The 12,164-nt window shown below is 49.8% G+C and overlaps 1 protein-coding gene across 3 annotated transcripts in view; it reads right to left on the bottom strand.

Moving 5' to 3' along the window:
* The window catches only part of Trpc7 (transient receptor potential cation channel subfamily C member 7), a 117,409-nt gene that overhangs the window by 1,454 nt on the left and 103,791 nt on the right, over positions 1-12,164 (bottom strand). For 2 of the 3 annotated variants that reach the window (XM_021650830.2, XM_060380588.1), the window contains 3 exons: positions 7,578-7,799; positions 6,645-6,725; positions 1,371-1,446 (listed from right to left, as the gene is read on the bottom strand). In XM_021650830.2, the coding sequence (XP_021506505.1) occupies positions 1,371-1,446; positions 6,645-6,725; positions 7,578-7,799 (379 nt within the window). The remainder of the gene's footprint in view (positions 1-1,370; positions 1,447-6,644; positions 6,726-7,577; positions 7,800-12,164) is intronic. The other variant, XM_021650831.2, reaches the window with a different exon arrangement.

Raw genomic sequence — 12,164 nt, 5'->3', positions numbered from 1 at the left:
TCTTCTGTCATATTTTAGACACCAGATTTAATTCTGGCAGGACTCTACTGCTCCTGGCTGTATCACTCCTATCTCTTATGCAGTGTGCTTAAATATATAAAGAGCAGAGCTCCTACGCCCAGAATTATACCTCCTGTTTTTATTAGGGTGCTTCACCAAGCCCCAGGCTCATGGTATCATTCAAGTTAAAATGACAGCTGGGTACGTGCCCCCAAATTCTGTATCAGCTACCTTCACGTCCATCACAGCCATACACCGCTTGGGGCTGGCTGATGTGGCACCCCGTGGTCTCATAATTGGGGCCCACAAGGAGAGGTGGGGCTGCTGCTCAGCCTCGAAGCACTGTCTGCTCAACAGCTAAGCTCTCACATTGCCATTTTGCAGCCTGTATGCTGGGTACCCCAAGATAAGGGAAAGGGTCACTCAGTGGCCCACATGAGGGGAGGCAGGGTCGTGGACAAGGGTCTTCCAAATCTTCATCCTGGGTGCGTGCGGCATGGCTAATGAACTGATCTAAGGCACCTACTTAAATTAGACTGAAATAGAACTCAAACAGTGAGCATTGTATGAATAGGAGGTCCAGTGTGATGCAAAACACCTGATGCTCTTATCTAATGTGTAGACCCCAGGCTCTGCCACAGATGTGGGGTACGCTAGGCTGGGCTCTGCGCTTTAACCAGCTGACACCGAAGAGGAAGGTCCTTGGAGAAACACTGCTGTTGTCAAAGAACTTGGGACAGGGACACAACAGGCAGCTGGGACTGGGCCGGTGGCAGGTTCTGAAAATGGGGTACAGGCCGACCCTTTTGCATATAGGCCCACACAAGAAGGTATGAATGATGGGATGCTAGGCTACCCAGAATTCAAAGAGCTTGAAGCCAACTGCCATCACTGAGAAGCAGAACCACACCTCCATGATGTCCACAGGGTCATTGCTAGTGGCTGGCCTGAGAGTAAGTTATGTCACACAGCAAACAGAAGCTTGGGTGATGTGGAAGCGGTGCCAATCAGCTGGCTTAGGGTGATCTCCTGGATGATCCAGAAGCCACTCTAATCATATACATCCTCATGAGGGGAGGTAGGAAGGAGACTGGGCAGGGTGGAGATGACAGACAGAGAGGGGGTGGTAAGGGAGGGTGGAGGCTCAGAGGTGGATCAAGTACAGAAAGCCCAGGGTGGACCAACTGCTGCTGCGGTGAGGAGATGTAAGCCTTGGTCTCCCCACCTCACAGCAACACATCTGCTCGCACCAAAGAGCAAGGAGTTCTCCAGAAGGAACACAGAACCCAAACTAAGCCACAGTCTCAGCCTAAGGGGACCACGGATGACCCCTGACCTGTGAGTAAAACTACTTTCGGGCCCTCACATACCTTCATTGACTTCATCATTTTCTCTGTCCACCTGGGCCTTCAGCACATATCTTTTTATGAGCCGTTTCATGATTTTCTGAAATGAGAAACAGAAGGATTTGGAGTCAATGCGGCCAACAAGGTCTCATTCTCTCATGAGACCCAAGGGTCAGCACTGGGCACTAGCAGGCTCCTGTGCTCCCAGGGTGCTCTGTGGAGTGGAGGCACCTGGCAGAGCTATGCTTAGCCTTCCTACCTCCCTGGAGGTAAGAACAGGACACTACCCACTGACAGGAAGCCAACTGAAGGAGAGACGGAAGGAGAACCAACTTAGATTCATGGCTCTGCTTGAGGTCCTAGGCCCAATGTTGCTCTGGCCAGACAGAATTCTGGGAAGTCTTATCAGGTCAGTCAGGCAACTGCAGCCCTGAGTGACAGTGGCCATGATTGTGTGCTGCTCATGACAGCAGCCAGGGTCAGGCTGGAGGAAGTCCTCTGTGCCTTGGAATGCTGCTGCCAGTATCAGCTGCACTCTCAGCTGGGCCTTGATGGAGAGACCACTTCCCCAGATGCCCACAGGCCTGCTGCTGTACCCCCAACTGGGGGTACAGTGGAGGTAGGCTTTGGCCCCTAGCTTCCAGATAGCTTTCAGGTAAGTATTCCTTAAGTGAACCACATTTAAGGGACACCCAGAATAGTGCTGACTGTCAGGAAGCCCGGAGAAGCTGAACTTTGGATTTTGTCAGCTAGTTGTTCCAGGGATCCTGTGAAATCACAGAGGTTAAAAATATTTCAAATGCTGATTTCTGACTCTTAAGAGACGAGCAGCATGGAAGAGAGGGGCCAAGATCCCAGCTCTCCGGTGCTGCCCTCTCCAGTAGTCGGTTCACTGACCACGCCTAGAATCAGGAGGACACGCAGCGTCTCCTGGAGTCCAGAAGCCTGGAGTGGACCTGGACTCGGTCCCGAATTCTCTGCGGTCAGGAGGAAAGAGGAGCTGAGTTGCACGTGAAGTGCTGGAGGCACCAGCTCATCTTCCTGGCCGTTGATGGGTCTCTCCATGCCCTCAGCTGGGATCACCCTGCCAGGGAGATGTCTCCAGATTGTGGTCCCAAGGTTTTACTTGTAATGGGCTTAGTTTCTTTCACCCATGGCCTGGGTGCACTGAGTCAGGCCAGTGAGCCTGCTTCTGCCTGTACCTGTGGGTTCACCTCCCCATGGCTCTATGGTGAGGACAGTGGGAGCTGCTCATCCCCATGAGGTGGGTATTAGCACAGCAGTGTCTGAAGCATCTGGTACATTCTTCCAGTCCTTGAACTAGGTTATCTACATTACAGAAATGTGTACCTACCCCTTGGTACCTTCAGTAAAAAATAAACCAAACAAACACAAAATTAAAAACTGTCCTTAAATGGGTCTCACTGAAGAAAATGGCAGTTATCTATGTGTCTGCTATTCTAAGAAATGCTGAACATTTGTGTACTGCACATTTTTAGGTTGGCCCAAGTGAAAGCTAGTTAGCTGCCTTTGAAGGCAACCCTCAATAATTAAGTGTCCCTGGTGGCTTCACGATAAGCCTGAGGAGTTTGAGACAGGAGGACAGTGAGTTACTAGGCCAGGTCCAGGTCTGGGCCACACAGGGAGAGCCTGTTCTCAGTGAAGCAAGCAAATGGCTTCTCCACTTCTGGACTCAGGAGTGATGGAGTCTTGCTGTTCATGATGGAAGACGACAAGGCAGAGCCTGGGGTGAATGATACATTTTGTGTGGGTGCAGAAGTTACCACAGTCCTTCTGAGTTAGTAGTTAGTATCTGTTTTTTTCTGGATTGAGTCATACTGTTAAACTCAGTCTCTAAAATCATCCCAAGGGCTATGCTTAGGATCACTCCAAAACGTGCCTGCTAAGCTCCGTTTCAAATTGGTGAGCTCCAGCTCACAAGCCTCTTCCTTGATGATGAGGAGGAGAAGGAAGAGGAGGAGGAGCAGGAGGAAGAACACAGACAAGGAAGAGAACACATACTGTGTATTGAAAGGGGAGAATGAGGCAGAGCCAGACGGAAGTGGTGTTGTCCCCCCAGGGAACACGGTGGATAACACAGTGCTCAGCAGAAACCCCGTATGACAGTCGCGGCTGTGAGACACTGTCACCAGAAGCTTGCCTGTAACATCTGCTAGTTTTGTCTCACAGCAAAGGCCGGCTACAAGGCGAACAGAAAGATGCCACCTGCCCTACTGGAGCCAGGTGTTGTAATACATGCCACATGCCAGGTGGTGGGCCCAGCACTTGGAAAGTGGAGGCAGGATGGATAGGCGTTCAAGGCTAGCCTCAGCTGCAAAGCAAGCTCAAAGCCAGCTTGGGTTACATGAGACCCTGTCTCAACAAAACAAAACAAAACAAAACAAAACAAAACAAAACAAACAAAAAAAAAACCAAACCAGTCAAACCACTGCCCCAAACAACAACAAAATTAACCCCCTTCCTCCCACACAACCCATTGGAAGGAGACACAGTGTCATGAAGACTAAGGTCTGTTTGGATGGTGGACTGTGCCTGGATTTTGCAGTGTATGTAGGGTGAGGCTTTTATGCTGTATCATAGAGAAATGCTCCAGTTAGAGAGTATGTATTTGGGGTCTTTACCCCTAACAGACTCTTGGAACAGGACACAAGACAACTCTGAGAGGAGGTGCACTTAGGCCATCTCACCAACAGCATGGTTCATCCATTGTTTGGTCTCTAAGGCCTGAGAGCCCGGGATGGAAAAGACCTAACCAAAGCAAGCAGCCAGTGTGAGGGAAACTAGCAAGTCATACTGCCTGGCGGCCCCTGCAGTCTGCAGGAGCTGTCTTTCTTGACCACACAGAGAAGAAGGACTGAAAAGCTTAAAACAGAGAATACCACCCACCAGGGAACTCTCAAGGTGTCAGGCTCAGGGACTCCGGCGATAGACCAATGTGTGCTGTTTTCCTGAGCTTCTACAGGATTTCTGCCACAACCACCATGTAAGGCTGACAGAAAGTGCTCTCAGTGAGCTGGCCACCATGGGGAGAGACACTGAGGGCTGCAGGGTCTCTGCACACATGCAAACTGCTGCAGGGCAGAAGCCTGTGGCCTTCAAGGATCCAGTGAGCTCAGAACACCCTCAAATCCATCCTCTGCCTTTGCCCATTGCTGCTGGCAACAGGACACTGCTCAAGGGCCCTCCAGCTCCTTGTTCTCATGCTGGCTTGAAGGTTCAGACAGTTTCCGCTCAAGAGACTGCCAAGCTCCAGCATGGCAGGGGCTGAGGGAACCCTGGGGAAGCACCAGGAGGAGGAATGACAGGCTTGTGCCTGGACGGTGTGTGGTGAGAGAGACGTGTATGGGGACTCAGCTCTCGTCTCTGTAAAATTTGTCAGAGTCTGGGGATAAGGACACTATGAGTGACCAGCGTGCTTCCAGATGTCCTTTGATGTCATCGAAAAATTAATTTAGATCCTCAATAGATGACTGCAGCTCAAAAAGATGCCTAGACATACAGCCCAGCTGGTCCAGAGGGCCCAGGTGCAGAAAGCAGGATTTCCTCAGAGGCCCTGCTGTCCCTCAGCCCCTTTCCCAGGGCCTTTGAGCTTTTCTGTGCTGACTACTTGAATAAGTAGTCTGGGGCTTTTTCTCTCCAATCTGACAAAATACAAGAGAGCAAAGCTTCCCAAGGTCATCCCTAGCCTGAGGCTGAGCACCAGCCAACCTGTCACCGCAGCAGGGGTTCTTGGGAGATTTAAGGCTGGGCAGCCTGAGCTGTGATGCTGGTGGGCAGGCAGATGAGGGGAGGAGGCAGACTTGGCTTCCTCTGGGTGCAGGACGTTCACATGGGGTCCTTCTTCATCTCGGCAGCTGCTCAGCCCAAGACCCAAGTTTCTGTTCGGAGCTTAGACCTCCTCAGCAACACAGCAAATCTACTCTCTTCTCTGGGAAGCTGACCAGTGGGAGCCTTCCCCTGGTCAGAGGAGTTAGCCTGTAAAAGCGCTCAGAACAGATCAAGCTGGGCGGTCTCCAGTCTACACACGATTACATTTCGAGATTTGCCCATTGCCAATTTTGAGCTCATGTCATCTGATAAAACTGTAAGTGCTTTGAAGGCTGAGCTGTTTCTTAATTGTACAATTAAGTCCTCTTCACTGCACAGCTGGCTTCTGAAACCCGGACGAGGCGATCCAACTAGAGACCTGTGTCTGGAAGACGCCAGGCCTGAAAGAGCTCCTTGTGGGAAGGTGGCACCAGGGACATGTCACCTTCTCACCTCAGCCCAAGGGGATCACATTACAGCCAGGAGAAATTATGCTGGCAGGGAGTGGAAGGCAGGGAAGAAGGCCCGCAGGTTCTAACAGCCAGCCTGTGGTTGCTATTCATTAGTGCTCGCTCAGGAAACTGGACAAAGATTTAGCCCTGGCTTCCAAAAGGGACACGAGGATTGCAAGCCTGGAGGGCTTGTTCAGGATTCTGCAGCAGCATCTGTATCTGCAGGCTGGCAGTCTAAGGACAGGTGTTCAGGGATGCTCCCATGATCCACGTGGCCACTTAGGACGTTGGGAGTCAGTGGTGCTATTCCTTCCCTGTGCCACCCCCACCAGGTCCTACTATATGCCCAGAAAGTACCTAGTGTGTGTTTGCTTTTCCTCACTGCCCACTCACACCCCATCCCTGAAACCACCATCCCTTGTATCTGAACACCAGGCACAGGCATCCTCCTCACTGTGTCCTGCCTGATGGCTAAAGCCGTGTCAGCATCTCCATCCCCCGCACAGTTGGCCTCTCTCCTGGTCCTTCTTAGAGAACATGTGGTACTGTCCCCATCCTGGGTGGCGGGTCTTTGCCTTCCTTCCGGCCCATCAGCAGCTCGAGACCTTGGTGGATACACCCCTTTTTCCTAGAAGGTCCCATGGTTGTCTCCTTTTCCTGGCTGAGGAGTTGGCCAACTCTCCTCTCCATGAGGATGCCCCTCCAGCCAGGCCTTCCTGGTTTTCTCCCATTTTAACCTCATTCTTTGTTTCATGAGGCTTCTATCAGTTTGATGCCATATGTTATCCGTGTGTGTGTGTGTGTGTGTGTGTGTGTGTGTGTGTGTGATTTGTCTCTCCCTCTAAGTGGCCTGGAGGTGCCACTAAGGTAATGAGCCCTGTCTGCATCCTGTCATACAGTATAGCACCTGCCACACAGCAGTTGCTCTAAAGGCAGCTGTGCTCTGTGTCCACACAGTCATGTGACTGAACCCGTTGCTGCCATCTACTTCTGCCCACACCTAGGTGAGGGTGCTTACCTGGTATCTGGTGGGCTTGCTGAAAGTGCTGTTTGCTGTCAGGTTTTCAGAATTCCTCATGCCAGCCTGGTAGCGGGTCTTCTGGAGCGAAGAGAGAAAAACACATATATGCATACATACATACATACATATAAGCATACATATGCACATACAAACATACAAACATACATTCATACAGGACTTGAATAAGGTCCACACACACGGCCAGTGTGCAGGGACCTTCTGGAAATGGACTTGGAAGTGGCTTCCTACAGTGTTGCTCCTGGGAACTGAGTTTTTGTAGGATTGTCATAGAAACAGACTGTTGTTGGCCCGTGTGGTCAAGGAAGCCCTGAGCTTTGTGTCTTTCCTCGAGAACCCCTCAGAGGTTCTGCTGCGCAGTGAACACTGAGGTGGCAGAAGTGGGAGAGAGTGGGCAGGGAGTTCTGTTCTCAGAGCGGCCTCTGGTCACTTTCTGCAAAAAGCTGCTCTACCTCCACAGGCCCTAGGGCAGTGGTTCTCAACCTGTGGGTCACAACCCCTTTCCAGGTCAAACAGCCTTTCACACGGGTTGCCCAAGACCATCTGCCTATCATATATTTACCTTACAATTCATTACAGTGGCAAAATTACAGCTATAGAGTAGCAACAGAAACAATTTTATGGTTGGGGTCACCATGACGTGAGAAATTGTATTACAGGGTCGCAGTGTTAGGGAGGTTAAGAACTACCCGCTGGGGTCATATCTTTCCAGACGGCAGGCAGCCTGAACTCAAAGCATCTCTCTAGAGGATTTGGGGGCATTCTCCTGGGGCCCAGGAGACTGTGCATGGCAATAGCCCCTCAGAGCTGGCTTGCTTTTTTCCAGGGGCAGCTGTCAGAGGAATCAAACACTCCTCCCCAAGCCCCAAGTCCCCCTGTCTTTTCTCATCCCATAAACCAGAGCCTACCTACCCTGAATTTGGAGTTCAGCATGCCCATTTCAAGGTCATTTTCACAGCTTTTGGCCTTAGATTTACAGAGCTTTATGAGGCACATCTTGATTTTCATGATGAGATAATAAAAAGATTTAGGACTTGGCACTAGGTTAAAAGGAGCAGGTAGAGTTCTTCCTTCATCAAAGTAGGAAAGCCAGAGCTTTGCTCGAGCAAATTTCCACTCCACGTCAGCGTCTTCCTGTGGAACAAGGGATGAGTCACACATGTTAAAGGCTGCGATGACATCTGAGCCCAGGGAGAGCATGGTGGACCGATCTACAGTGTTAGAGCAGATCAGCAGATCACAGGACAGGACTCATGGCTGTGTTTACCCGTTGGCAGTGGGTACACACCAAAGCACTGTGAGCCTGTGAAGGATGTGCCTATGTGAGCTGCTGGGGTGGACCGCTAGGGTACAAGCTCACAGCCAATAGGCTGTCCTTTGCTTTCTGTTGCTGAGGCTCTGCATTTGACCTGTCTACGCTGGGACTTGACACATGGATCTTGTACACTAGAAGCTCTGTGAGAACGGGGGTCACTCCTGGTATAACAGGGAGACTGGAACCAAGAGGAGGGGTGCTATATTGCTAAGAATACTGAAACCCGCGTGGGTTCAAGTCCTCACCATGGCCCTGACTAGTCGTGAAGCTGTGGCATTTGACTTAGCCATTCTGGACCTCAGTTGCCTTATTTATGAAATGGGAATAGCATAATAGTTACTTGCTTCATAGGTGGCTCACAGAACTAAAGGGAGTGTGCGTGAAGGACATTCAGCCACGCCAGACCCTGACTACAGAGATCTTTCATCTCCATAGCTGGACACGAACCTTGCTGTCAGCTTTCGGCCACAGAGAAAATATTCTACCCTGTGCTCTCCGGCCTGCTGAACAGTTCTCAGCCAGCTTGGGGGATGGAGGCAGAGTGGAGAATGGGTGCGGGGCAGTAGTGGGAGACATGCTGGTAAGTGTGACCCACGGGTGGCGAGAGCTGTGAGAGGGTCCAGTGGACACAGGCCTTTCTCATCTTTAAAAACTTCTTTGTGATCAAGGTGGGAACTCATTTAAATGCTGACACAAAAGATTAGGTGGAGAGCAGGACGGTGAGGATGCAGACAGGGTGGCTCCTCAGAGAGCCAGGACTGGCCTAGATGGAGGAAGTGGATGGATGGAGGATGGGCAGGGGCAGGGGAGCCTGTGGATTCTCAGAAGGATGCTCAGGATCTCACATGAATCAAAGTGTCCTCGAAGAAGGATATTCATTCACCACAGCCAGATGTGGTCTTGAGTACCCCAGGAATTGCCCCAGGGTTCATGGCTCACTGAGGCAGGTGGGCACAGTAGCTCTGAGCTGGCCCACAGAGGAGGGTTAGGCCACAGTGTGCTTCCCACCTCAGATAGCAGCCTGTTGACACCATAAGCTATGAGTTTGCCTAGTCTGCACCCAGTGGGCATCGCTCTGCTAACCATCTGAGGCCACAGCTATGAGGACCACAGCTTGATATGTGTGTTAGAAATCTCTGGGCAGGAAATATAAAGACTCCAGAATTTTGTTCAAGCACCATTTGCCTTTTCTTACACTGAGGGAAACTGAGGCCCAGAAAGATGGGAGGACTAGTTGGCTACAGCTCAGTTGCATAGGAAACCAAACATAAAACTTCTTAAAAAGACGTCACTGGTCCATCCTGACAGTGGGTGTGGCATTTCCCAGGGAGTGGGGTGGGTGAGGTGCTGAGGAGATGGGCAGCTGAAGCTTCAGGGCCAGCCCCCTACTTCCTGCAGCCTCCCTTGTCCAGTGTGCTCCGGTGGCACTGAACATACCACACTGTCTGACCCTCTCTGTCCTAAAACATGCAGATCCTGTAGTCTGGAATGATCTTTCCGAGAGAGTATGTTATTTATGGTAGGAATGAGCAGAATCCTTTGAAATCTCATCTGCTGCAGCCCTAACCCCTCCACTCTGGGATATGAACATATTTGTAGACAGAACCTTTTTAAAAGGTGCTGGAGGTTAAATGAGGTTGTAAGGGCAGGATTGATCAAGCAGGATTGGTAGAAAACCCCATGCCAGGACACAGCTGGAAGGCTGCTGTTCACATGCCAGGGAGGGCAGCCTCACAGGAAACCATCTGCCTGGACATCTCGCTCTTCTAGAACTATGAGGAAATAAACACCTCATGTTTAAGCCACACAGTCTGATTTTACCTTTTTTTTCGTGTAAAATCCACAATAAATTAAGTTCTTTATTTTCCTATATGAAAAATATGGAAGATTCTTATTGTTTACGCATAGGGTTTGACAGCAAATGTCAAAGGCCCTGACTGAGCCTCCTCTCTGCTTCCTATCTCTGCCCCACAGGATGACTGTGGCCCCATCCTTGGCAGTCCTTTTCCATCTTTTCCCCTTGAATATCTGTATTTGTATCATCATGTAAACGGGAGATTTGACTGTTTGTATTCAGAGAAATACAACTTGCATTTTTCATTTAATAATATCTGAGGATTTTCTCCCTAACTTACAAAGCATAAGAAGGTATACAATGAAAGGGACCCTGACAATTACCAGCTCCCCCTATTCTATCAGTTAACAGACAGGCAGCCCAATGGGCTAATTCTTTTTATTTTTTCTTCTTCTTCTTCTCCTTCTCCTCCTCTTCTTCTTCTTAAAAGTGTGTGTGTGTGTGTGTGTGTGTGTGTGTGGCATGAGAGCCCCTGGGTGCTGGGGACTGAACTCCAGTGTCTGCACACACTCCTATTCACTGAGCTGGCCCAGTGAGTTGGAGTGTTCCAGGCCCAGTCACACCTTTCCTATGGTCTTCTTGAGAAGGTTTTTTTTTTCCCCTCTCCAAACCAAACACATGTACAATCACACAGGGGCATGAGTGTGCACTCCCCTCCGACCACTCCCCCACAGCACCGAGCACTGTTTACATTGTTCTGAACCTGAGCTGGCTTTTCTGAGTTGGCTTTTCTGTTAATGGAGGTCTTCACCACCATCATGTAGCTAAAGTCTTCATGGCTTCTGTTTGCTTGTTTTTGAGACACAGTCTTGCTGTGCAGCACAGGCCTCATCTTCCGGCCTTAGCGTCCGAGTGCTGAGTGCACACTCATCTTTTAAGAACGGTATTGCATTTGCTTGTTATTATTTTGTGTGCATACGTGTGCGGGTGTGCGCATGCCATGTGGATGTGTGGAAATCAGAGAAGAATTCTCAGAAGTCAGTTCTCTTTTTGCCCCATGGGTGCTGGGACTGAACTCAGGTCATCAGGCTTGGCCACAAGCTCCTTTATCCACTGAGCCAAACTCGTGCCCATCCCACCATGCTTTCCTTTCTTTGTAACTAAGCGGTACAATACCCCCTTTTCAGATTCATCGCCATCAACGTAACCTGGCTCCTGTTATCACTCATTTGTGTTACTTTTCATTTCTTGATGTTCTAAAGAAGACTGTGACCAATTGCTCCTGGTTTGTGTATTTTAGATCCTAATAAAGCATCCATTGATACTTCTTGTTTTCTGGCAGTGCTGGGGATTGGGCTATGGCTGTGAAAATGCTGCCACTGAGCTGTATCTCCAATTTCTTTCTTTCTTTCTTTCTTTCTTTCTTTCTTTCTTTCTTTCTTTCTTTCTTTCTTTCTTTCTTTTTTTTAAAGTATCTTCTTTCTCCTGCCTTTCCACCTCCCCCTTTTCCCACCACTACTGGGGATCACACCCAAGGCCTGGTGCATACTGGGCGGGTGCTCTGGGCCTCAACCACGGCCTTGATGCTTTCTTTTGGCCTCTGTTATCTTTCCCGAAAAGCGGTTTTCATCTGTAAATGGCCCCAGGTTTCCCAGCCAGTTTCTGCCTTTGCTTTGCCTCTTCTAGGCCTGACTGCATTGACCCCTGAGCACGGTGACTTGATGACTGGCTTAGCTGGCTTCTTAACACTAAAAACTTGTTTATTACTGTATTGTGTGTGACGTGGAGATGCATGTGCTATGGAACACGTGTGGAGGACAAAGGACGACTCTGTGCAGTTAGTTGTTTCTTTCCACCTTTACATGAGTTCTGGGGATTGAACTCAGGTTGCCAGGACTGCACAGCCAGCACCTTTACGTGCTGAGCTGTCTCACCAGCCCTTACCTGTTTTTATTTGTTTTTGCATGTGCATATGTGTAGGGGAGATGTGTATGCATGGATATATGAGTGTACGAATATATATATATATATATATATATATATATATATATATATATATATATATGGTGTCTCACTGACTGCCTAGGCTGGCTGACCTGAGAGCTCCCAAGATCCTGTTGCTTTTGCTTCCCAGAGCTGGGATTACAGACATATGGCACCATGCCTGGCTTTTTACATAGGTTCTGGGGATCTAGATTCAGGTCCAGCACTGTATCTGCTAAGCCATTTCCCCATTGCCCCACCCCCTCCAGTCTGTTTTTCCCATTGGCTTATGAGCTCCTTGGGGGCGGGGACTTGTCTGCATCATCACTGTGGCGCTGATGCTCAGTAAAGGCTTGGCACACAGCAGGCTCTTCACAGGAAGCACAGGACAGGCAGACGGGGAAAG

The sequence above is a fragment of the Meriones unguiculatus genome, chromosome 3, assembly GCF_030254825.1.
Source record: "Meriones unguiculatus strain TT.TT164.6M chromosome 3, Bangor_MerUng_6.1, whole genome shotgun sequence".
Taxonomy (NCBI): Eukaryota; Metazoa; Chordata; class Mammalia; order Rodentia; family Muridae; genus Meriones; species Meriones unguiculatus.
This window is presented reverse-complemented; position numbering and strand designations above follow the sequence as displayed.